Genomic DNA, 27,046 nt, shown 5'->3' with positions numbered 1-27,046 from the left:
TGACCGACTCTCTTCAAGTACATAATTTCAGGGGAAAAAAACTATTTTTATTTAGAGTGCCAACAAACACAGTAAAATACCCAATTATTTAGATACATATAAAAGATGGAGTTCTGTCGAGTAAATATCAACCATGTCGAGCCTTAGAATTGGCTCAGCTGTTGAATCACAAAAAATTTATAGTACCCAAAATTGTAGATGGGGAAACTCTTTTACAGGTTATCCGTTTTAGATTTAACGGTGAATTAGGCCGCTATTATTATTGCTCTCACTACAACTACATTCATTCTCACTACACTATATTCAAGCGTGATTCCTCAAGTGTGGCAAATTTTTGTTTGTATACATGTGTACAGTGGATATAAAAAGTCTACACACCCCTGTTAAAATGTCATGTTTCTGTGATATAAAAAAAATGAGACAAAGACAAATCATTTCAGAACTTTTTCCACCTTTAATGTGACCTTTAAACTGTACAACTCAGTTGAGCAACAAACTGAAATCTTTTAGGTGGAGGGAAGTAAAAATAAAAAAAACTAAAATAAGATGGTTGCAGAAGTGTGCACACCCTTAAACTAATACTTTGTTGAAGCACCTTTTGATTTTATTATAGCACTCAGTCTTTTTGGGTATGAGTCTATCAGCATGGCACATCTTGACTTGGCAATATTTGCTCACTTTTCCTTGACAAAACGCTCCAAATCTGTCAAATTGATAAGCATTTTCTGTGCACAGCCCTCTTCAGATCACCCCACAGATTTTCGATCGGATTCAGGTCTGGGCTCTGGCTGGGCCATTCCAAAACTTTAATCTTCTTCTGGTGAAGCCATTCCTTTGTTGATTTGGATATATGCTTTGGGTCATTGTCATGCTGAAAGATGAAGTTCTTCTTCATGTTCAGCTTTCTATCAGAAGCCTGAAGGTTTTGTGCCAATATTGACTGGTATTTGGAACTGGTCATAATTCCCTCTACCTTGACTAAGGCCCCAGTTCCATCTGAAGAAAAACGGCCCCAAAGCATGATGTTGCCACCACCATGCTTCACTATGGGTTACTATGTTTCTTCCAAAAGAACACTATTGTGTTCTTTTGGAATGATGGCAAAAAAAGTTCAACCTTGGTTTCATCAGACCATAACACATTTTCTCACATGCTTTTGGGAGACTTCAGAGGTGTTTTTGCAAAATTTAGATGGATGTTTTTCTTTACATGTACCACACAACCAGTACTTGCCAGGTATTCCTGCAGCTCCTTTAATGTTGCTGTAGGCCTCTTGGCAGTCTCCCAGACCAGTTTTTTCTACTCATCTTTTCATTAATTTTGGAGGGACGTCCTGTTCTTGGTAATGTCACTGTTGCGCCATATTTTCTCCACTTGATGACTCTCTTCACGGTGTTCCATGGTATTTCTAACGCCTTGGAAATTCTTTTGTACCCTTCTACCAACTGATACCTTTTAACAATGAGATCCCTCTGATGCTTTGGAAGCTCTCTGCTGACCATGGCTTTTGCTGTAGGATGCAACTAAGAAAATGTAACGAAAGACCAACTAGAACATCTGAACTTTATTTGGGGTTAATCAAAGTCACTTTAAATGATGGAAGGTGTGTACTGACTCCTATTTAACATCATTTTGAATGTGATTGCTTAATTCTGAACACAGCAAATTCCTGCACACTGCAACCACATTATTTATGTTTACTCCCCCCCCTAAAAGATTTCATTTTGTGTTTCAATTGAGTTGTACAGTTTATAAGTCACATTAGGGTTAGGTGGAAAAGGTTCTGAAATTATTTATCTTTGTCTGTTTACATCACAGAAACCTGACATTTTAACAGGGGTGTGTATACTTTATATCCACTGTATGTCATGTTATATAGAGTCAGGTGTGTAAGGGGTGCAGCATTTACATTTAAAAAACAATTTTATTTTATTTTTATCATAAGTTACTTTTACAAAACAGTTTTTTCATGTATTTAAATTGCTTTCACAAGGAACAGTAGTGGGGGTACTAACAGATGCCAGTTTTTTTTAATGGAGATCTATAAGAGTGATCAGCCACCTCTACAATTGCTAGAATCACTTTTACATAAAAGTTGCCAGCTGAAAAAAAAAATCACTGTTTCCTTCAAGGACCATTTATGTATTTTTGCTTTTGTTGGCTGATCATATTTCCCCTTTAATTGCCTTTTCTCAAAGGAGAATAAATTCACATTAACATTATGTACACATCTGCCTATCTCAGTTGAATCTTTTTTCACACATCTGCCTATGGTGCCATTTTATGTTTTTATTTTGTCATTTAAATGTGTGTTCTTGGTAATCAGCCTGAGCTTGGCGAAACCATACAGGAAAACGCTTAATGCTCCTTCACACCTTTAAGTTGCAGTAAACACTGGTGTGCCTCAACACAAAACGCACATCTTCTGGAATCCAGCATACCGTGCCTTAACACAGTTTGCTGTCATGTACAGGTGTAAGTAAGGCCAGCCTAACCCTTAAAATAAACTGTAGTGGAAATTTTCTGTTCAGGGTTTGACCTTTTATCTCTCAGCCACTTTAATCGTAACAATTTCATACATTATATGATGCACATGTATTTGCATGCAGTGCTCAAATATTTTACATTACCAATCTTTTTAATTTTAGGGTGCATCTGGACAAGAGACTGAACGCATTTCCCTTCCTACCATCCAGCAGCGACTCTCATTGTTTCCTGCTTCTCACCTCACTCCTTACCTTGGTTCTGATGCAGCAACCTCTCATAATTCGCTTCTGCAACATATGGTCCTGCTAGAGCAGCCCAGTGCACAAAGCCCATTAGTTTCAGGTGAGTTGAAGTTCTGTCCATATTTTAGCATTTAGAATGTTCTGTTTTATGAAAGATCACTAGCAGCTTAGACAGATCTGTATTCTTATTTCAGGACTGGGAGCACTCCCTCTTCACTCCCAGTCTTTAGTGTCCGCTGATCGGGTTTCTCCCACAATTCACAAGTTAAGACAGCACCGCCCTTTGGGCCGGACACAGTCTGCGCCTCTGCCTCAGAACTCTCATGCCCTGCAACACTTGGTCATTCAGCAGCAGCACCAGCAGTTCCTTGAGAAGCACAAACAGCAGTTTCAGCAGCAACAGATACACCTCAATAAGGTAAGTGTCAAGTTTCATTGTGCATATATGTGATTTCTTTACTTTCTGCCTAGCAAACCAATTTATAACATGCGTTGTGGGAGGATTGGATGAAATGGAGAGGAAATGAGTGGGTCCTCTTCAGGAACTTATTCTAATAAGTTCAGCCCAGGGACCAAAATCTATTAACCCCCACAGCGCTGGTAGTTCAGTGGACTTTGCATCCTGCACAGAAGATTTCCACAGGATCCAGCAGCCTGCATGAAATGGGACATCCTTCATTACAGGTATGTTTGGTCACTAAAGCTGTAGGGCAGTGGTGTCCAAACTGCGGCCTGGGGGCAATTGCGGCCCTTTGCTTGCTTTTATACGACCCTTGGGGCACTATTTTATCCACTGATGCCAAAAATGGGGCATAATCCCCCCACCACTGACACCAATGAAGGGAGCACTATTCCTCCCAATGACACCAACAGTGGGGCACAATACCTCCCACTGACACCAACAATAGGACCCGATGACATCAATTATGGGACACAATTCCTCACAATGACACCAACAATGGGGCCCAATGACATCAATAATGGGGCACAGTTCCTCGCAATTACACTAATAATGGGGTGCAATTACTCTCACTGAAACAAACAATGGGGCATTATTTTTTCCCACTGATGTGAGGACCTTTTCTACTCCCACTGGCCACAGTCCAGCCCCCCTAAAGTCTAATGAACATTAAACTGGCCCTTTGTTTAGAAAGTTTGGAGACCCCTGCTGTAGGGAAAAAAATATTTTGCTACACTTAAAATGGTTCTAAAGCCAAAATGTTTTTGTTTACCTTAATGCATTCCCCACCTCCCTAACTACTTACCTGAGTTCTCAATCAATCAATCCATCCAGCACTGTGCACAGCTGGATTGGTAATCAAATTCTGGAGGAATCGGGGTGTGAGATTCTCCATGAGAGTTCTGGGCCTCATGGTGACCTCCTTTAAGGCTGTTCTATTCAAGGCCTCTCCAACAAGGCATCTTGCTGGAATGGAACATGCTCCCTCTCTCGACCTCCCCATGCCTCTGTCCTGCCAAGTAAGGAACTCCCTAGTTTAGTGGATTTCCAACTCCGTTTTCACAGTAGGCAAGTCATTTCTATCATACCAATGGAAGGTGATAACCGACTCAAGCCTCTCTGGCTGGGGATGAATGTTCCAATCTCCCACAGTTCAGGGAACATGATCAGTCTCTCACTGTAGCTATGGAAAAGCTGTACATGTCTATAGAAAAGTAATAAAATTAAAAAGTTTATATAATAAACCTTATTCAAGGATACCTTGCATTGATGCTGACTTCAAAAAGGGATAACAGGCAAAAACAACTAATAGGAAAACATATTTAAAAAGTAGTAAATCCTTCTAAAGATTGTACATAGAATCGATCTAAAAATAAATGTCTATTAGAAGACCATATATCCAATTTATCTGAGAAGTGAGGCATTGTAACGAAGAAATAGTGGAAAAATTCCCTCCATCAACATTATAGCATCTATTCTATTTAAGCTATAGCCCAATGCAGGCCAGGACTGGCCATAGGGCTCACCGGGTATTTGTCTGGTGGGCCAGGGCTGCTGGGCCACATGTCCAGGCCGCACAGCAGGAGGTAAGCGGCAACTGCGATCTGGATAGGGCTAACACGGACCGCATTCACTGCTCACCTCCCACTATGTGACCATGTCTGTATCTGCTCTCCCGCCCCGCTATCTATGCCATCTTATCAGTGGAGCAGGGGGGCATGATCTGCACAGACAGTGAGAGTCTTTTTTATATTAACAAGCGGGTAATCAGCAGAAGATTGGAGGTGAATGGGGGCGGGGGGGCTGGTTGTGGCTGTGTCTGTGTCCCTGAGTCCCTCCGGTACATCCCGGTCCCCAGGTCCCTCCCTCTCAGGTACTGGCTCACCCCCCAGCCAAGCAGGAGTCCACCAGGAAGAGACCCAGCTCTGCTGATGTTCAGATCGTGATTACCAGCTGCCCCGCTCCCCCAGCTCTGACCAATACAGAGGGCTCTGATCCAGGGTCCCCTTCGACATTGTTCTCTGCCCTCTTCCCCTGACCCTGTGTGGGAGCCCTCTCCTCTTCTTGCAACTTCCATCTACCTTGCACCCTTCACCCCGTCTACTCTACAGAACCCTGCATCCCTCACTATACACCTTGTCCCCAACCCACAGAACACTGCACCCTCACTGTTCACCCTGACCCCACCCTTCGCTATTCACTTTGACCTACCCTATAAAACCATGCACCCCTCACTATTCACCCTCCCCTATGCTGTATAACACTGCACCACTTCACTATTCACCTGCCCTCCACCTTGACCCACTCTATTTAACACTGCACCCCTCACTGTTCACCCTGACCCACTCTAGAACACTGCACCTCTGACTATTCACCCTGTACCTACCCCATTCTGCTCCACTCCATATACTCCTGTTCCCATCCCATACTGCTCCACTCACTATTCGCCCTGCCCCTGATCCATGCTGCTCCACTCTATACATCTCTTCACCCCTCACTATTTACCTTTCCCCCTTCCCATACTTCCCTAGATTGTATAACACTGTACTCACTATTCTCCCTGCCCCCACCCCATACTGCTTCACATTATAGAACACTGCACCCCAACTATTTACCCTTCTCCAACCCCATACTGATTTAACATGGGGGTTTACACATGGGGATTAACACTGATAACATTGCACCCTGATTGCACAGGGGAGCACCAATCATCCCCATGTATAATGCTGCACCCATTACTATGCAACCTCCCCCCCCCCCCACCCTATGCAGCTGCTTTCCAGTACTGGGAAGGCCCAATTTGTATAACACTGCACTTTAGTATATACCCTACTAATCATTACAATGCCCCTTTACGGTACAGTCCCCTTTATATCACAGTGCCCCTCTACATTACAGTTCAGAGGACCGACTCTGTGAATATCCCGACACCAACCGCCCCTGCGAACTCCCTGAGAATTATGCCTTGACTGCTGTGCAAGATAGAGCAAGAGAAAAAAACTGATTCTCACTGCACAAAACTGGCCCAGAGGAATCTGGTACACAGACATACTCAGACTTCTAGAAGATGACCCCGGGCTGCTTCCAAACAGGTCAGACTTGCTATCTCAGGGTCTGCCTATTCCATCCTGCTCATCAGTCACTGGCCAGGACTGGTGCTAGACAATTTTGCGCCCTAAGCAAGACCTGCTACTTGTGCCCGGCCCCCACCCCAAAAGAGAAAAAAAAGAAAAAAATTTTTAAAACAGAAAATATTAAATCAACAAAACATGAAACTGCTAAATTTCTTTCAATTTGCGAGAAAGTGCCGTAAGATGCCACCAGCACCAACATTAAAGACAGAATCCGTGTCACGGACGGACTGTATCTGTGGCTGGTTGTGGCAGGGTGACAGTTGCAGTGAGTAGAGGATGATGGATCCATACCCTGACAGATCCCAGGCTGGAATTCCTCAGGCAATGAGGGGGGATAAAACACTGTGACAGCAGGCAGCTGAACTGAGCGATCTCACACAGTGACCGATCCGACACAACACACCACCACCAAAACTGACATAGATCAGCAGGCACTAGAAAAGCAGGCCGTGGGATCGTGATGTCATCACTTGCTGACGCATTGCATATGTGATTGATGTCCTGCCAGCCGGGTCACACTGACACGAGACATCAGAGTCCGACATTACCTTCACCTCCACTGATGAATGGGAAGACAAGAGCTAGAACTCCTCAGTGATTAGCAGCTGCCAGCCGACTTGCAGTAAGGTACTGAGTCTGAGAGGAACACTGAAAGGAGCTGCAAATCAGCTGCTACACTGGCCCCAGACACCCGGCATCTTACACTGTCCTTTCTTCCCCCCCTTTCTGCCGCCTCTCCTCTCAGCTGAAGGATTGTTCATGACGTGGCAGCATCCCACACAGAGAGTGTGCCGACCTGTGCTATGCCCTGGCACCCCTAGCTGGCACTGCGTCCTAGGCAGCCGCCTAGTTTGCTTAGTGGAAGCAGCAGCCCTGTCACTGGCCGTAACAGCATGGGCCCTTGAAGCTCAGGCTTTAAGGAACAGAGGGGTCTTTGAGTCTGTTATTCCCACATTCCTAAAAGAAAAGAGCCACTTCTGGAAATTCCTGTTATCGTACCTGGAAATTCTTGCTAGTCTGACGTGAACAAAGGCACTTCAGTTCCAGAGATGACTCTACCTCGCATTCTGGCATTCTTACAATTGGGGCTTGACCAGACATTGGCCTTAAGTAGTCAAGGGACAGGTTTCTTGCCCATTGTTTTCCAAAAAGCAGTGATATTGCTTTCTATTTAACCACTTGCCTACCGGGCACTTATACCCCCTTCTTTACCAGGCCAATTTTCAGCTTTCAGTGCTGTCGCACTTTGACAATTGCGCGGTCATGCAAGATTGTACCCATATGAAATTTTTATCATTTTTTTTTCTCACAAATAGAGCTTTCTTTTGGGGTTATTTAATCGCCACTGGGCACTTTACTTTTTGCGCTATAAACAAAAAAATTGCAAAAAATGTGAAAAAAAAAAAGTTTCTTTGTTTCTATTATAAAATTTTTCAAACCGGTAATTTTTCTCCTTCACTGATGTGTGTTGATGAGGCAGCACTGATGGGCACTGATAGGCGGCACTAATGAGGTGTCACGGATAGGCGGCACTAATGAGGTGTCACGGATAGGCGGCACTGACTGGCATCACTGCTGGGCACTGACTGGCGCAACTGCTGGGCACTGACTGGCACAACCGCTGGGCACTGACTGGTGGCACTGACTGGCAGCACTGCTGGGCTGCACTGGTGGGTGGCACTGGTGGACACAGGTGGGTGGCACTGCTGGGCACAGGTAGGTGGCACTGCTGGGTGGCACAGGTGGGCGCACTGCTGGACACAGGAGGGTGCACTGCTGGGCATAGGTGGGCGGAACTGGTGGGAGGCACTGCTGGGAACCGATCATCAGGGCACTGATCATTAGTGCCCTGATGATTGGTGCCGATCCCTGCTCTGACAACTGCCGGTTCTCAGCAGTACTTTCCTCACGCTCTGACAGCGTGAGGAAAGTGCAGCTGAGAACCGGCAATTGCATTTCCCGGTGATCAGCGTGTCATTGGACAAGGCTGATCATGTGGTAAAAGGCCGCTGTGATTGGCCTTTTGCCACATCACGTGATCAGCTGTGTCCGTAGGACACAGCGATCACGGAGATTGCTGGGTGCGCGCGAGCGTGTTCTGACGCCCTCCCAGAACTGGCCGGCCGCAGTGTAGCTGTCATTCGGCTATCTGCAGTTGGCAAGTAGTTAAAGGCCTTTATAAAATATGTTTTTCAGATCAAACTACCCTTAAAATAACCCTGGACTTCCTTGGGACCTAACTTTAGTTCTCTCTGCCTTGCAGAAGCCACCTTTTGAATCTTATCTGTTAACTCGCCTTGGATGATCTCTCCTGAAAGATGGCCTTCTTGGTGGCTATCACATCTCTCAGATGTGTCCCTGAGCAGCTTTTCTTATAAGGAGCTATTCCTCATACTTCACAAGGCCCAAGTAGTCTTACACCATGACCCTCCTTTCTTCCTAAGGTGGTGTCAGCCTTCAACCTCAATGAAGACATATTCCTTCTTTCTTTGTCCCCTGCTCCAAATCACCCAAAGCTACAGCCCGTCTAAGGAAAATGGTCTCCCTATCTATCCAACCCTTGGAACCTCACAAGGGATGGCCTACTTCAAGATCCACCATTGCCAGTTTGATAAGACAACAACTCCCAAGAGCTAAAGCATAAGTTCACCTTAAAAAAAAAAAAAAATAAAGGTAAAAAATGGGGCATTTATAATTTTTATTTTATTAGGAGCCTGTAAAGCATTGCACCTGCAATCAGCAGGTGGCGGTTGTAATCCCAGGCTCATGCAGACTGTCAGTGTAGCTGTATGCCCATACCTCGTACAGGCAGGCAATTACTGAATGAGAGGAAGGATCAATGAACTACCTAGAGTGTTCATCAGGTAGTTCATTGAGAAATATAAGCCATCAGATGCATTGACTGATGGTAGTTGTAGTTCTCCCTCAGAACTCTGAAGGAATGACACTGCCAGGTGGGTGGAGCTCAGTTAGTAACATGTTACACCCTAAATATGGGTGTAACTTGTTACTAAAGGTGAGCTTATCCTTTAAAGCCTAAAGGAAAAAACAGCTCGTATTCATATTTCCTCACTCACTTGCCAGATTGGTAGGAGTTTCATCAAGCCTTTGTTGCCTAGCTTTATAAAGGCACCACACAGCTTTTCAAAGTTCTACAAGGCACACATACAGTCTTATTTGGATGCAGTTTGTGATTGCAAAGTTCTTGCGGAAGCACTCTGATTTGCATCGGTTGACACAGATCTGTTTGCCTTTTTGCCTACCATTCTTTATTGCTTGGGGACATCCCAGGGTCCATGAATATCAAGCCTGTGTGAATAGGATAAAAAGAACTTTGACTTGCCTATAAATTCCATATCATGGAGTATAGTACACAACAGAAACCACACTCCATTCTTTTCTTGTGTAACTCTCTGCATTGCTTGCCAAAAATATGAGGACTTGCTTAGTGGGACAGAGCTGTAGGGGGATGCCCAGGAAGCGTGTCCTCAAAAGCTTTGGTGGTGCCTAATCACCTGAAGGAACCAGCTTTAGCATGTTCTATGAATATGAAACCTGTCTCCTGCACTTTACTCTAAAATATGGAGTTTAGATGGAAATCAAAATTTTTTTTTATTAATTTGCTTTTAAATAACTGTATAGTCAAAACTTTTTATATATATTGTATAGCCTAGGAAAAGATAGCAACCACTGTCAGTTTATTTTTATACTGTTTGTGTCCTGTTGGGGAGATTTTCCTGACACCCCTTTCAAAGATTTACCCTCTACTCTTTTTCTGGTGACAGCTCTATCATTTTAAATGTCCCTTTCACTTAAAAGATTTTTTAAAGGATACAGAGTGTAACCTCATGCAGTTCTTTAAGCGAGATCAATGAATCCGTGAATTACAAAACAGTATCCAGCAAACATCGAGTAAAAATAAGAATAACTGAAATCTGGTGTATGGGAGAATCTGATGTAAGGGGGCTCTGATGAGGGAATTCAATGTAAAGGGAGCTCTGATGGGGCAATCTGATGTATGGGAGCTCTGATGGGGCATTCTGATGTATGGGAGCTCTAATTGGGCATTCTGATGTATGGGAGCTCTGATGGGGCAATCTGATGTATGGGAGCTTTGATGGGGCAATCTGATGTATGGGAGCTCTGATTGGGCAATCTGATGTATGGAGGAGTATAATGTAAGGGGGCTCTGATGAGGGAATTCAATGTAAGGGGGGCTCTGATGAGGGAATTCAATGTAAGGGGGGCTCTAATGGGGTATCTGATGTAGGGGGGCTCTGATTTGGTAATCTAATGTAGGAGGGCTATGATGGGGGAATCTAATGTAGGGGGGTTCTGATGAGGGAATGTGATGGAGTGGCGGTGCTCAGTGCAGATGACGAAGGTATGTCGGGTGTGCTGGTTCTCCCTGCGAGTGATACTGAGGAGCAGCTGGGTGGAGGTACCCCAAAACAGTACTGTCCGGTGCTGGGGAGAGCCCTGATCAGCCTAATGAATGAGGACATGGAGAGGTGAGGAGGATCCACCGATCTACATTATACTGTGTGTGGGGGACTGTACTGAGGGCTGGAGATCACTTCCCAGGAGATGTGCATTACTTTCCAGTCAGAGTTAGTAGGAGTCAGGTAGTCAGTTTCTCACACTGCTCCTGTGTGAACTCAGGCTTGTTATAGTGACTACAGCCTGGTTTCACAGAGGAGCAGTGAGGGAAACCGCAATTGATTCGGACAGGTATTGCACCGCATTCCTGTTCACACGTGATTCTTTGTAGTGCAAGTTGAGCCCATTCATTTTGTATGAGCTCAAATTGCACCGCTCAGAAAATAGGTATCGATGAGTACCTGATAAAAAGTATCGGTACTCCTTCTTAAAAAACTGGTATCAGTGCAACCCTACTTACTGATGCCTGTGTATGCTAGTTCTGCTTATACAAACTGCACAAGCAACATGGGAGTTCTCTCTACTGTTTGTTACACTTCACTCCATCCTCCTACCCCCATGAAATCACTTGATACTTGAGACCAGTTTGCCAGTACACTTTGCCTTTGTATCTTCTAAAGCGGTTATTTACCTACTCAGTTACTGTAGAATTTCGCTTTCTTGTTGCTTTTCAGTTTCTCTTTAACTAATGCTTTGTATGCAAATGTTTCTCCTAAACTGTACCTACTGATTTAAAATGTCAATACAATTTTGTAAAAGAGAATACAAATTCGGAAAAGCAATTTGGCATACAAACAGTGGGACTCTCAAAGTTGGCAAATACCTAGCTGGGAGCTATCTTGGTAAATGCCAACAAAATCTTCGAGAGAAGAAGCCATTAGGCAGCTTGACCCACTTTTACACAACGGGAATTGCACTACTGAAGGCTTGCTCGCAATTCACAAAGAAAACACACCAAGATGAGGACCTTTTTTTAAAAACTGTCTAATTCAGCCGAGTCTTGAGAGATTTGAACACTATAATAACAGCTGAAAGTAATAATTCTTCACCTTGTGTAAATTAAGACCTTTAATAGAAAACGAGAAACAATTATTCTTCCTCCTGTTAGCAAATTTTTTTTGTTTTGGCCTTTTTAAGCTTTCTTTGTGTCTTTCACTTTGTCATTTATTTTGCCCTTTATTTTTAGATGATTCCTAAAGTAAATGAGGTTTCACGACAGCATGAAAGCCATCCTGAGGAGACTGAGGAAGAGCTGCGTGAGCACCAAGCATTACATGAAGAGCCATATGTAGAACATGCATCCAAGCTCAAGGAGCAAAACCTTGGCAGTATTGTGCAGGTGAAGCAGGAGAGAGAAGAAAGTGAGGATGAGTCAAATACGCATGAGCTAGAGCAGAATAAATTACAGGCTGAGCAGGATCTGTTGTTCAGACAGGTATTACATTTTGCTTATTATACTTTGTTTACTTTCCTAAAACCACCAAATAGATATCCAAGGTTCCTATGATTATTATCTACAGCAAACACTACTACTTGAACAGCAAAGAATTCATCAGCTGAGGAACTATCAGGCCTCCATTGAAGCTGCTGGATTAGTTATGCCTTTTAGTGGGCACAGACCTCTGTCAAGGGCACAGTCTTCACCAGCCTCTGCTTCCTTTCCCATGTCCGTTCAGGAAACTCCCACTAAGCCCAGGTTCACTACAGGTACTTTACTCTGAAATTGGTTATTTTATGAATTCTAATATCAAGTTAACTGATGCTTTCCAGTATGACCTTTGAAATTATTGCAGGTCTTGTGTATGACACGTTGATGCTTAAACATCAGTGTATCTGTGGAAACACAAATATCCATCCAGAGCATGCTGGCCGAATTCAAAGCATCTGGTCAAGGCTGCAAGAGACTGGTCTGAGGACCATGTGTGAGGTGAGTATTTAGCTCTATGTACAGAAAAATGATTGGTCAGTTAAACCAATTTTATCAACAAGCATATAATTGTTACAGCTTCATAAAACATTAAAAAATGGAAACCTGTTTTTATATATATATATATATATATATATATATATATATATATATATATATATATAAATAATTTTTTTAATATATAAGATTTTTTTTACTGGTATGACATGCTATATATTTGGTTGTATATTTTGCGGAAATTACATATTTGAATCCCGCTGTCAAATTTTCCAATGTAGTTACTTTAGCCTCTTCCCATTTCTGCTTGTGATTTTAGCAGTTTCTTTCCTTCATGTGACTGTGATTACTACTCTGACATGGTGCTACAGGCCAGTTATATCCTTTTATGCTTTTTACTTGTGTATCCCTAATTACTTGCAGTGTATACGTGGCAGAAAAGCCACTTTGGAGGAGTTGCAGACTGTCCATTCTGAGGCTCATACACTGCTCTATGGCACCAACCCTTTGAATCGACAAAAACTGGAGGGTAAGTTCTTGCCTTGATATCATGTTTGTGTTTAATGTAAAACAATGGAACCTTTCTCAGGTTTAGTATGATACATATACCTGATACAAACCCTACTCTTGATTTTGTGTGTAAGGAATGCAGGTAAATATTTAAACCTCTTTCATGTCAAATGCTTTTAAATTTCCAACCTTGTAATCTTTAAAAAGAAAAAAAAAAAAAAATACTGCATTTGCACTTTATTCTATAAGTGTTGAGGTTTGTACTACTTGAAGTATAGCCATTAGCGTGATATTGTTTTGTTGACTTCAGAATTCTGTTTTGTGATTTGTGTATTAGGTCCTTATATGTGCTGATGCAACTAACTCTCTCCACTAACCATTCCCCTTTCTTCATGCAGGATCTTTGACCTCTATGTTCGTCCGTCTCCCGTGTGGCGGGGTTGGGGTGAGTGTTCACTGTGTTGCTTCCATGGCACTTTGTTTTTATATCCTTTTGGTATTGAGGCTTTTCACATTCAAGTCAAGGCATGCATATAACTATTGAAGTGGATATTTGTGTAATAAAAAAATCTAGTAACAGAAATAGATGTATGTAACTTGTAATTTCTTTCTTGCCTTTTGAGTAACATAAGAAGTATTTACCTTGATTTAAACTGCCACCTACAGGAGAAATTCACACTGGCAATCAAAAACTATAGGCCAGCTTGAATAACATCTCTCCTGCTACCAGCATGCCCCAGTTTTTTGCTGTTGTCCAAAGGAGAATGGATGGGGTTTTTTTAATTCTAATGTTCTCTTTTTTGTTTGGAAGATTTTTCTATCAACTTTTACTGGTAGATTCAGGATGGACATCAAATACGCCCCTTCAGTTAGTTGGCGAGCTCAAGTTTTCCCAGATTCATTAAGTATATTGGTGGTCTCTCTGCAACTGTCCTGCATTCCAGAGTTGCTACCTGTCTGTGTTCCAGTTAGCACAAGACTCTGCTTTCAGGTCAGGCCGGTATGTCAGGGAACTCTTTATGGAGTTATTGGACCAGAGTGGTGGCAGTGTTCTGGTCTGCACCTCTGAAGAATTACTGTACCTATTGGGGTTATGCTGTGTGTTGAGGTTTTCCTCTGTTTGCATGTGTGGTGTTTTCTACAGAAGCAGCTTAACTGACTGACAATTTTGTGAGTTAAAACTTTTTACTTCTGGGCTTGCTTTATAGTTACAGTTGGGAGCAAGGAAAGAGCGAGTTTCACACACTTGGGTTATTGTGTCACTCACACTGCATCTGATAGGTGTGAGGTCAGCTGTGTATCAGCTGTGGTGTGAGTGATTCGCTAATCAATGTGTGTGAAACTCACTATATCCTGGCATTCAACTGTAACTGTGCCAGTTCATTTTATGCCATCACTAGTCTTGACAGGACCCTAAACAACCCCCTACCACCACCAATATGACTGCAATCTAGAGAAAACTAGTGTAAAGGGGGTTTTCCTTTAGAGGGTGGGCCGTGTAACAGCTGAGGGCTAGCTTTCACTCAGGGGTTTTCAACATCTGTATTGCCCCTCACCTGGTAAATCCAACACAGACATGTTGGAATTCAGTGGTTCATTCAGGGGACCACCTTGCAGATCCGCTATCAGACATGGAATCTATGCCTTCGCTGGAGAGACTCTTTTTTCAGACCAATTTCATTGTACAGCTATTACGTCCAGACAATGAAAATTGATTCTTCCTTATTGAGGCAGCATGCTCTACTTTTAGTGAATTCACCGTAAAGTATATCTAAAAGCAAAACTTTTTTTTTTTTGGTTTTGGATAGAGTGGAGATGGATTAGAATGTTTGTCAGTTTTTTATTTCTGTCCGTGTCCCTGTTAAGGATATTCACCCTCTATGTCCTATTTACCATTATCCTTGAAAGAGAAAGTAAAAGAAAATCCCAAACTTTGTGTTGTCCCCAGGAAAGTACGAGGGGAAATCTTCCAATCAGGACAATAGTTCCAGTGACCTGGATTCCTTTAATTTGCAGGGATTTCCTCTCACTTCCTTTTTAGCTACGGGACAGGAAATTAATGGAAATCTCTGCAATGGGACACAAATGGCGAAAAAAATCTGGCAGGGGTTATAACCTTCCCTTACTCTGTCCGAAATGAAAAAAAAAAAAGTTTTGCCCATAGTTCTACTTAAACTGAATTTTTTTGCCTATAGTTCTACTTGAACTGAATACTTTACAGTGTGCTTAATACATTAAAGGATAAGTTCACCTTCTGAATGTTACATGTTACACCAGTATTTAGGGTGTAACATCTTCTGCACCTTACCCTGCTTTCCCCCTCTTAGCCCTCCCCCTTCTCTGTGATAGTGGTTGAGGTTTACTCTCTTGTTACATTTAAAGTTGGCATGGCTGTGCAGGGCTCCACTTGCACAGCCATGTCATTCATTCACAAAGATCTGTGAATGAATAAATTGCCACAGCAACAGACAGGCATGTAGTTTTTATGGACTGCGAGATCAGTGCACTCATAGTGCATTCACACTTTCTTCAGCTTTTAAACGGAAAGCCTATAAAGAGGTATGGGCAGAAAGCAGGAGTCAGAGTGTGCAGTAGCCTGACTTTGCACCTCCGATCCACTTATCATAGGTGCATTAGTTTGCAAACTAAAAATTGACCCAGCCAGGTGTGGTACGCTGACCTAGCAACCTAGCAAGACTAGCAAATGCTCTGTGGCAACAGTCATTAAATGGCAGACCGTTGTCCGAACATGGACTACAGTACAGACCGTCGGCACGCCAGACTAAAGTGCCATATCCCCGCCGCTCAGCAGTCATTGGTTGCTGGGACCGCAAGCATCCCAGCAACCAATGACGACATGTGTGCATCCCGCCCCCTGCAGCTCGGCATTGTTTCCGCTCCCTGTCTGCCTGTAGGGTATGATGTGACGTCTCTTGTGCACCCCGCCGCCTTCAGCAAGGTTCTTCTTCCCGCTGCAGCTCGCTAGCTCTGCCAGCTCCCGCTCCCTGCCTGCCTTCAAGGTTGGGTTTGTTTCTGCTTCAAAAAAGATTCACAGAGGCCCGCTGATGGGCATAATTTTTTTTGTTAAGGGGCACTCTGATGGACACATTTTATGTTGTACCCATCAGAGTGCCCCTTAACATAAAATGTGCCCATCAGAGTGTCTCTTAACAAATACAATAAGGGGCACTCTGATGGGCAAGAATTTATGTTGTGGGGGCACGCTGATGGGCACATTTTTTGTTAAGGAGTACTCTGATGGGTACCTATTGTGGAAAGGGGCACGCTGATGGGAACTTACTATAGAAAGGGGCACTCCGATGGGCACATGTGATTAAAGGGGCACTCTGAAGGGGAAATATGATGGAAAGGGGCACTCTGATGGGGACAGCTGATTTAAGGGGGCCTTCTGCTGTAGAAACCTGATGTAAGTGGGCACTCTGATGGGGATACCTGATGTAAGGGGGCACTCTGTCATAGCACAAGCTTGAGACTCGAACCTCGGGCAGAAGAACATTTTAATGACCGGACCTCCTTGAATTTTAATCAGTACTGCTGCTCAATGGCTCTTCCAGATCATCAGAATTTTCTTGATCAAAGAATGATTTACCATCCTGGTTCACTGGCTGGCTCTAATGGCATGGCTTTTGAAGTCAACGTTTTGAAACACAGAGCCATGTCTAAATCTTTGATTCCTGTGATACTAAAAGCCACAAGGCCTATCATTGAATATGGAAGTCATATTTCACTTGGCGTGAGTTTCAGGGCTTCCACTCTTAAGAGTTTTTCTGTAGGGCGAATCACTCCTTTCAGCATTTGGCTCTCGGCAATACAAAGGGCCAGGTTTCTGACCTTTCAATCTTATTTCAGAGACTTTTGGTCTCTAGCTGCTTAAATAGGACCTTTCTACAGGAAATGTCCCATGCAGCTCCTCCAGGTCATTCCTTTGTGACTCTGAGATCTCTGCTTGGTTCTGAAACCAACATTTGAATTTATCAGAGATACTCTTTCACCCTTTCTGGTTTTGCACGAGGACAAGATGGTGTTGAGGTCCAGGAATTCCTTCTTGCCTAAGGTAAGTTTACCTTTTCAATTTCAACCAGGATTTTGTTTGTTCATCCCTCTATCCAGCTCTAGGCACCTAGTAGCTACAGCTTCTTTCAGAAAGACTGATTTACTCTTTAATATTTCAAATGGTTTGCATTGGGTGAACCAACTTCTCCCTACACTATCTCTAGATGACTCAGACCATTGTCCAGGCTTATGGTTTCCAGGATCGGGCACCACTCTCTCCTGTCAGAGCACACTCCACTAGATCTGTAAATGCTTCCTGGACATTTTTGTCATCAAGCAATTGTTTCCCTAATTTGCAAAGCTTCCACCTAGTCTTCTGTTCATGTTTTCTTTTTTTTTTTTCATATATTTTTTATTCAGCGTTTGACAGGTTTACAAAAAAAGAGAGCCGAATCAAGAAAACAATCACTGTAAATAAGCAGAGGTCATGTTGTCCTGCAATACAGATATCTAGAGTAGCAACCACAATACAAGAAAACAATCACTGCAAATAAGCAGAGGTCATGTTGTCCTGCAATACAGATATCTAGAGTAGCAACCACAATACAAGCTGGTTTAGTTGTCAAAGTAACAGGAAAAAGAACATACATATAAATCAGTAGGTTTACTTCAGCCATCATAGAACATAACTATTGCCAATGAGTTCCCTCTATGCACAAATACGCAATTGAGAGCAAAAAAAATGTATTAAATGTCAAACCTGGATAAAAGACAAAGCAGCATAACCACTGCTCAATCCAGTACAGGTAGCAAACTATTCTCAACTAAAGCATGCATACTCGCGATGTCTCCCATCCACCCACAGCTGCCAGTGTTACACACTAGGCATTCCAATATATGTATCAATATAAATAAAATCAATATTGAAGAATCTACATAGATAATAATGCTAAAGGGGATAACCATGGAATCTGCAGCCATGGATCCTGTAGTTTGTGAAACTTATGAGGAGTGCCCCTTTGCAATAGAATATGCTTTTCTTTAAGCAAGGTAGTGTTGACCTGCGTACTCCAACCATCAAATGTAGGAGGAAGAGGGGATAGACATTTTAACATAATACATTTGCGCGCCAAAAAGAACATTCTAGATCTAGAGGTTCGGGCCTGAGGTGTATATAATTCCTCATGCAAAAATCCCAGTATACAAGTCAGTGGGTTATGTTGCATATGGAATGCCATATTTGTAGTGTTAATAACATGATGCCAGTAGCGCACCAATTTAGGGCATTTCTAGAGCATGTTCATCAGATCCGCAGGGGATCCTCCACAGTCTGGATACTCTCTATATTGCCATTGGTGTAGTTTGTGCCATTCTGTAAGCCCTATGTATGACAAAAAGTTGGGATAGCCGTTGTGTTGGTGAAAGGCACACAAGTAATACCTTTTTCAACACAGCTTGACATACCTCTCCATCTAAGCCAGCAATATCCTTATCCCATTCTTTCCTGCCTGGGAGTTGTTGATTATCATGGGAACTATCCAATAGTGATTTATACATGGAAGAAATGAGAAATGATTGGTGTAACAATCAATCTGAAAGTAGTCTGTTTAAATTGGGTGGAAAGGGCGTGATGGAGTTGGAGGTATTGAAAAAACCTATGAGAGGGCATACCAAATTCCCATTGTATATTCTGGAAGGATTGTAAGTGATCATTAGCATATAATTGAAATAGTAACTGGACAGCCTTAGAGTACCAGTCATCAAAACCCTACAATTTATTTAATTCTTCTAAGCGGCTTACCTCCCAAATAGGTAAATAATTTGAGACCCCATCATACCTCAATATGCGCTTCATCTCATCCCAAACCTTGGATGTAAGGTTTAAGGTAGGATGAGGACAGTCCCAAAGCCCGCCTGCCCACCTCCAATTGCGCCAAAACAGGATATCTACAAGACTGTGACAAAAGAACAGCTTGAATAGAATCTGTATGAATCTGTTCCTGGTGCCCCAACCAGCAAAGTGCTGTAATTGAGCAGCCAGGAAGTACAGTCTCGCAGATGGAATGGCTAGATCCCCACCATCTCTGGGTAATTGTAAATTAGGTAGACAGATTCTTGGATTTTTACCTTTCCAAAGTAAGATTCTGTAAAGAGAATCTATTTTCTTAAACTATTGTAAATTAATCCATACTGGTGAATTGGGCATGACATATAACAACTGCGGTGCCCAAATCATTTTGATAAGGTTCACCTGTCCTACCACAGACAGCCAAAGTTTACATCATGCTTTGTATATAAGTTTACATTTTTCCAGGTGAGGCAGTAGGTTACACTGTAAATAATCCTTTACTTTGAGATGAACCCAGACCCCTAAGTAATTGAAAGAGGACACTCTTTTATTTTGTCGTGCACAACGGGGAGGCGTCACATCTGTTGAGCATCTAAGGGGGAAAAAATCCAAATATCGAGATAGTAGACAATGAGGGAGGATGGAGTACTGGAGATGTTGGAACTGCATTCCCATGTGTTCCCGCTGAAAAAAAGCCCTGACCTTACTACAATATAGATCAGTGTAATAGTTCTGGAAGACACCTGAATTTGTAAAGGGTTATGGGTGATGGCACCCCTGGTATCTACAATAGAGGCAAGATATTTTGGTGAGTTGTGGGAACTAGCTATAACAGCTAACAAGTGCCAAGTATTTTTACCATCCACAAAATACAGCAAGTAAAAAAGTGTTTGCCCTCCGCCTCTTTGAGCTCCAGGCTGTCACCAGTTCTGTTCTTTCTATGGCCTAGCTTTTGTATGCCCTGTTGCCCACCTCACCAGTTTGGACTGCTTTTGGAGATCCCTAAGGTAAAAGACTTCTGTTAATTTCAAAGAATGAGAAAGAAAATAGGAACTCTGAATCATACAGAACAAGACACAGGACAGGAAATCATAGACCCATGGCTTATATGTTTCTATCTTCAAGTGACAGGACACTAGGAACATCCACAGTGCACCCTCATATAATTCCACCCACTTGTGTGACGCCAGTTTTTTAAGCTTTCTTTTTTTTTTTCCACTACTTCGACTGACACTTCTATTAAGATCCAAATGTTTTTATTGCCTAGGGCTTCGCTAGCACTTTCTGGATTGTTTACTCTCATGCGAACTGTACCAGTGATGCCGGCCTGTAGTATTTGCTTCGGGCACTGGATCCTGCATTCAGCTTTCTGCTTGGTATGTGGTTCAACAATTATAGTTAGCTGCAGTGTACTATATTAATACAGATCCAGGGTCCCATATTCCATATCTATGGAATGTAGACCCTGAAGTCCCCTTTGGGGGTATGCCCACCATGATGGTCCCTTTTGGGAACTTGTAACATTGGTAAGGTAAAATAGGTTTTCCCTGTATTCATGACTGATTTCTGTTTTTACATGTGGGCGGTTGTTCACTTTATTCTATTATCCCCCTCTGCATAGTGTCTACTATGCTGGTAATGAGTAATGTTTTGGTGGGGTTTTCCCACAGTGTGTTGCTGCTTAGGTCGTCAATACATGTGACTTAGGGGAACTCTGAGATCTTCCTGATTCTCTATCAAATGGTGAACACCGGATAGGAACCTCCAGATTCAACAAGAAACTAGCCAGTTTTTTGGCAGGTCTAAGGATTCCCTTTGCTGTAAATGCCCTGGTAATTCCGTGGTCCCCTCTCTGCTTGGTGTATGCATTACCTCCAGTGAAAATTATCCCTAAACTGCTCCACAAGATAGGGGAAGAATGAATTATGCTGATGTTCCTCGCTCCAAATTGGCCCAAGAGAACTTAGAACACAAAAATACATAGACAAGCCTTGGTCTCTTCCAAGCAGGCCAAACCTCCTGTCACAGTGCTCTCATTTTCAACCTGCTTCTAAGTCACTGGCTTTAACAACATGGCTGTTGAAACCTAGGTTCTAAAAGATAGAATTACTTAAATCTGCCATCATGCCTGAAGAGGCCTACTTTGGCTGGTACAAGAGCATCAACTCAACCCCCAGAGATATTCTATTCCTCGCATCCTGGCCTTGACCAGCATCTGGGTCTTAGTATACTAAAGGGTCAAATCTCTTCCTTATTCACTCTATTCCAAAAACCTTTGACTTTACTCTCTTGTCAAAACCTTCATACAAGAAATTGTTCATGTTAATCCCCAACTCCGACCTCCTGTGTCTCTTTGGGATCTGAATCTGGCACTTTAAGTTCTTTAAAACCTCCCTTTAACCATTTTGGGATATTTAGTTGGGGAATCTCACAAGTAAGTTGGCCTTTTTGGTTCGCTTTAGGTGTGTGCATGTTGACAACCTTTTCTTGCAAGAAGCCTTTTCTTGTCATACATAAGTACAACGTGGTCCTGAGACACAGGCCCTCTTTCCTCTCCAAGGTGGTCTCTTTCTATCACCTCAGTGAAGACATTGTCCTCCTTTCTCTATGTCCTACTTTAAAACATGGCAAGGAGATTTCATTCCTTCCTTTCCTCCAGAAAAACTAAACAGTCTTCCATGAAGGGGCATCCTGCTTCCTTTTCCACCAATACTAGGCTCAGGCAGCTCATTTCCATTTCCTGTCAGGGTTCAGTCCACCAGATCTACCTGTGTTTCTTAGACCTTTCATCATCAAGCATCAGTTTTGCAGGCTTGCAAGGCCACCTAGTGTTCTATTCACACTTCTCAAAGTTTTACCCAGTGGATTTTCAAACCTCAGCTGATGTGGGCTTCCAGCCATAAGGTGCTTCATATTGTCATTTGAGTTTTTTCAGTTTGTTGACCCTTAATTTTTGTGGGCTGGTTTCTGTTTGTGATGTTGTTGTTCCCCCTTAGTTTATCGCTTGGGGATGTCTCATGATCTACTACTTCCTGTTCTGTACTGTATGCTTAGGATAATGGGAATTTTTTCTTGCCAGTAAACTCCTTCTTTTGTAGTCCACTACAGGACACAGGTCCCTCCTATCTTTTCTCTGTTTCTCCTTTTTGCTTGCTAGAAAACTGGAGTCCAAGGGAGTGGGTAGGGGTCAACTGGGGTGTCCCCAGCAAAGCTTTTGCCACTGTCCAGTCACCCTAAGTTAACTGCATATTGACACATGGTCTTCGACTGCCTTCCCTGTGTTCTGCACTGTTCTCCAAGATATGGAATTTGCTGGTAAGCTGAAATTCCTTTTTTCTTTTCTTTTTTTTTGTATTCACCTTAACATCATTTTCTTGGCAACCATTGGGAGTCCCACACCTTCCTATTTTATGTTCATGCTCTCCTGACTGCTTTGCTACCAAACTGAGGTTTGCTTTTAGTGGGAGGGATTATCCAGGCTGGCCTACTTTTTTTTTTTTTTTTGCCAATTTCCAGTTCTGTAGGAGGAGTTCCTCAATGGACTCCAAGAAGCAGATTTTACCTTGAATGTAAAAATCCTATTTTGCAGTCAGATATTCCGTATCTGCATGTCTGTATGTAGCATATGCAAGGTTTCTGAAATCCATAAATTACATGTTCTTCTTTTGTGCCAGGTTGACAGTGACACAATTTGGAATGAAGTACATTCTTCTGGCGCTGCCCGCCTTGCTGTGGGGTGTGTAGTGGAACTTGCCTCAAAGGTTGTGGCAGGAGAGCTAAAGGTATGTGCTTGAACATGGTATAATCCCCACTACATCCTCCCCTAAAGAATCAGCATGCAAAAAGGCCCTTTTTTTATTACTGAAGGTCTGTTTAAAACACCAATTCCAAAAAAGTTTGGATGCTAAGTAAAAGAGCTGGAAAAACATTTTGCAACTAATTAGGCTCCCCTTTCACATGGGCGTCATAATTTACTGATGTTTACTCAGGAACTTGTTAACAGAAAAACCCTGAGTAAAAAAAAACAAAAAAAAACTGCGTAAAGACCTTGAGTAATATTGAGTATAGGTGCGTAAGCGTATAAACGAGTAAAATTTCTCTTACTTTTTTTGATGGACACAGTCTCTTCTTCTTTAGCCATTACCAAACAGGATTTTATAGCCCTACTTACAGGAGTAGAATACTAGGCAGAAAAAAATTGGGCAGTCCTCTCTAGGCATAACACCCCCTCTCTGCTATAGGTCTACAGTCATTTGCCTAATGTCTTCAGGAGTATGGATGTGATCTTATTGGTCCCATGGCTTTTTTCTTATCTTTTTTTCCTGGGATTGTTTCTTTTCCTGCGGAGATCTTCTATCAACAGATGGGCTGGACAATCTAGATCCAGTGGTCACAACAGTTTGACCAGTGAGCGTGCGCAGACTGCTAGCTCCATTCTCGGTCGGCCGCGACGATTCCCCATCTCTATACATATGACTGGGCGCCTATAGTCACAGTATTATCCCTGGCCGACAGCCCCCTCCACTTTGGTGTAGAGGGGGATCTGTCATGGGAGCCTTACCTGCACACTCTAGCTGGTTTGATAAGTAGATGCCCCCCGCTCCTCCATTTCTGGACGTGGTGTGGGTTGCGGGTACTCCCAGGGGTGGTCGGTCCCTACGGGATCTCCCCCCCCCAACTGCCTTTCGGCGATGTCAACTGCAGATGCATTCTCCCTCTCTCCATGCTCTTGCTCTTTTTTCGGTGGTGCGGGTGTGGGTCCGCCTTCACCGTGGTGTGAGTCAGAAGCTTGCATTGGCACGTGCAAGGGTCATGGCTCTAGGCTCTGCTCTAGCTGTTTTCCTTCAGTGTCCTTTGGCCATGCACCTTTTGGTTCGCACCTTCCCCCAGGGCGTTCGTCATGTGGTGTTCACTTCATGCTTCCCCTTGCAATGTGGGAGTTGAATGTGGTGTTGTCGGCTCATCAGATGCCTCCCTTTGGGAGCTTTCAGGATATTCCCTTTCCTACTCTTTTTGCAGTAAGTTGCCTTCCTCCTCTCCTTTTTCGCTCAGCGAATGGCGGAGTCGGCTGCCTTATCTTGTTTACCATCTTATTTGGTTTTCCTCAAGGACAAGGATGCTCTTGCCTTCCCCTTCCTCCCTTCCAAAGATGGTTTCGGATTTTAACTTGACAGAGAAAATTGTTCTAACTTCTCTGTGACATTGGACATCACTTTCTAAGGAGGTGGCTCTGCACTTCTTGGGTGTGCTTCATATGTACCTCTCTGTGACGGATGTTGTTTTAGGAGGTTCGCTTCTTTCCTTGTGCTCACGGACGGTCAGATAAAAGGTCTTGCGTCCTCTTCTGCCACTGTTTCCTGTTAAATCCAGGAGGCGATTGTGCAAGCATATGCCATTTAGGGACAGGAATCTCCCTTCCTTGGTACAGTACTCTTCTCCAGGACGGTTAGTGCCTCATGGGCACTAACTCATGGGCACTAAGGTGCCTGAGTAAGGTTGCAAGCAGCGGCCTGGTTGCTGTGCATGCGTTTGCTAAGTTCTGTCAGGTTGGTGTGTTGGCATTTTCAATGCTAGTTGTGTTCGGAGTGTTGGCAGATATCCTGGGTTTTTTCCTGCATTAGTTGGTTTGTCCACCCCTCTTTGTGGCACTGCTTGTGGACATCTCTGTTTGGTAATGGATAAAAAAGAGGCTGTGTCCGTCAATGAACGTAAGAAAAAATATTTTCTGTCACCGCAAAATCCCTTTTTCTGAGTTCACTGACTGACACAGCAATCTCCCCTATATGGAATTTTTTCCTTTGACACTGCTTGTGATTGACTGGAGACCTGGAGGTACCAATTTTTTTTCTGCCTAGTGTCCTACTCCTGTAGGTGGGACTATGAAACCCTGTTGGGTAATGGATAGAAAAGAAGAGACTGTGTCTGTCAATGAACTCAGAGAAAGGAATTTTCCGGTAACAAAAAATCCCATTTTTTTTTCTCCATTGCCAGTGTTTTAAAGTAGTAGTAAAGTCATTTTTCATGTTTCACCTACAGGTAAGCCTATAATTACTTGCCCTCTTGAGGATTTACCCCCCCCCCCCCCCCCTTCCTGACAAGGCCATTTTTTGCGTTCGTTCTCCTCCCCGACGGAAATATTCAGCAATCACTGGCCAGGCCTCAGTGATTGATAGCTGCGGCCACGAATGGCGGAGCAGATAGGGCGCTCGCGCTCCCCCTACCCAGAAATGCAAAATCACATGTATATATACGTGATTCTAAGCACCAATGCCGCCCTGTAGAAGTATATCTGCTATAGGGCAGTCGGGAAGCGGTTAATAGGGCTTACCTGTAGGTACTGTAAATATCTCCTAAATGTGCACCGTTTAGGATATATTTACTTCAGCAGGCAGGTGATGTCACCGGCACATATTTACTGCGCTCTCAATGGATGGTGTGCCATCCATTGAAAGAGCCATGCTGCAATCTGAGACTTCAGCGCACGTGAGTGACATCACTGTGGCTTGGCCAGTGAAGATGAAAGCCTCGGGGAGCGAGGCACTCTGTCACGACAGCACTCGTTTTGAGGTAAGTCTTTCATAATGTGCTCTTAACTTGCATGGAGAAGTTTTTTTTTTTTTCTTTTTTATTACTGTATTACTGATCTTTACTCAGCTTTGTGCATTGTTCAATACACAATAATGCATCTAATTTCAAATCCGTAAAAAAACATGGTGTTTATTACTCCCATGTGCAAGAGGCCTTGGGTTACTCAGCAATGGGTCAGTAACATGAATCAGTATAGACATGGCATTTTAGAGAGGCAGAGTTTCTCAGAAGTTGGGCAGAGGTTTGCCAATCTGTAAAAAGCTGCATCTAAAAATTGCCAAACAATTTCAGAATAATGTTCCTTTAAATATATCATCTTCTAGACTACATAAAATCATCAAGAGATTCCAAAAATCTGAAGAAATCTCTGTGCGTAAGGGACAAGGCCAAAACTCAATATTGGATGCCTGTGATCTATGGGCCCTCATGCATCACTGTCTTTGGACACAGTTTGCCACGCCATCCAAAAATGCAAGTTCAAGCTCTATTATGCAAAGGAGAAGTCATAACTAAACATGATCCAGAAACATTGCTATGTTCTGTGGGCCAAAACTCATTTAAAATGGTCTGTTGCAATGTGGAAAACTGTTCTGTGGTCAGACAAATAAAAATTTGACATTCTTTTAGGCAATGATGGGAGCCACGTCCTCCGAACTAAAGAGGAGGGATCTTCCAGCTTGCTATTAGTGCTCAGTTCAAAAGTCTGCATCTCTGTTAGTATGGGAGTGCATTAGTGTGTATGGAATGGGCACATTGCACATCTGTAAAGGCACTATCAATGCTAAAAGATAAATCCAGGATTTTTTTCCCCTAAATACTTAATTGAAGTTTTCAACAGTTTGCAGTCCACAAAACCAAACCACCTTAAAGAGCCTACAAGCCTGCCTGCACTCTAAACCTTTCACCAATTGAAAATATTTGGGACATCTTAAAAAAAAAAAAAATATGAAAAAGACGACCCAGAACTGTAGAACAATTAGAAATCCTATATCAGGCAAGAATAGGACAACATTCCTCTCCCGAAACTCCAGCAAGTGGTCGCCTCAGTTCCCAGATATTTATAGTGTGTTCTAAGAAAAGGGGATTCTACACCATGGTACACATGGCCCTCTCCCAACATTTTTAAGACCTTTTCCTGCCATCAATTTCAAAATTCTTTTTTTTTTTTTTCTTAAAATGGTACATTTCTCAGTTTAAACATTTGATATGTTTTCTATTGTGAATAAAAATGGGTTTACGAGATTTGCAAATCATTGCACTCTGTTTTTATGTAGATTTTACAAAGTGTCCCGACTTGTTTGGAATTGGGGTTGTACCAGTGATTTAAAGTTCAGATCCAACAAACTCTGAATAGTATGCTCAGAATCAAATACATTTTCTGCATAAAACAATCTCCGC

The 27,046-nt window shown here is 42.9% G+C and overlaps 1 protein-coding gene across 2 annotated transcripts in view; it reads left to right on the top strand.

The window, feature by feature from the left end:
• Positions 1-27,046, top strand: part of HDAC4 (histone deacetylase 4) — a 273,670-nt gene that overhangs the window by 192,857 nt on the left and 53,767 nt on the right. For both annotated transcript variants that reach the window (XM_089693176.1, XM_089693177.1), the window contains exons 10-17: positions 2,649-2,829; positions 2,924-3,147; positions 11,950-12,198; positions 12,284-12,470; positions 12,557-12,690; positions 13,111-13,216; positions 13,596-13,642; positions 22,735-22,842. In XM_089693176.1, coding sequence (XP_089549302.1) covers positions 2,649-2,829; positions 2,924-3,147; positions 11,950-12,198; positions 12,284-12,470; positions 12,557-12,690; positions 13,111-13,216; positions 13,596-13,642; positions 22,735-22,842 — 1,236 coding nt within the window. The remainder of the gene's footprint in view (positions 1-2,648; positions 2,830-2,923; positions 3,148-11,949; positions 12,199-12,283; positions 12,471-12,556; positions 12,691-13,110; positions 13,217-13,595; positions 13,643-22,734; positions 22,843-27,046) is intronic.

The sequence above is a fragment of the Staurois parvus genome, unplaced genomic scaffold (genome assembly GCF_062004578.1).
Source record: "Staurois parvus isolate SC_StPar_1 unplaced genomic scaffold, SC_StPar_1.0 ptg000616l, whole genome shotgun sequence".
NCBI lineage: Eukaryota > Metazoa > Chordata > Amphibia > Anura > Ranidae > Staurois > Staurois parvus.
The sequence above is the reverse complement of the archived record's forward strand: the minus strand, read 5'-3'. Positions and strand labels throughout refer to the sequence as shown.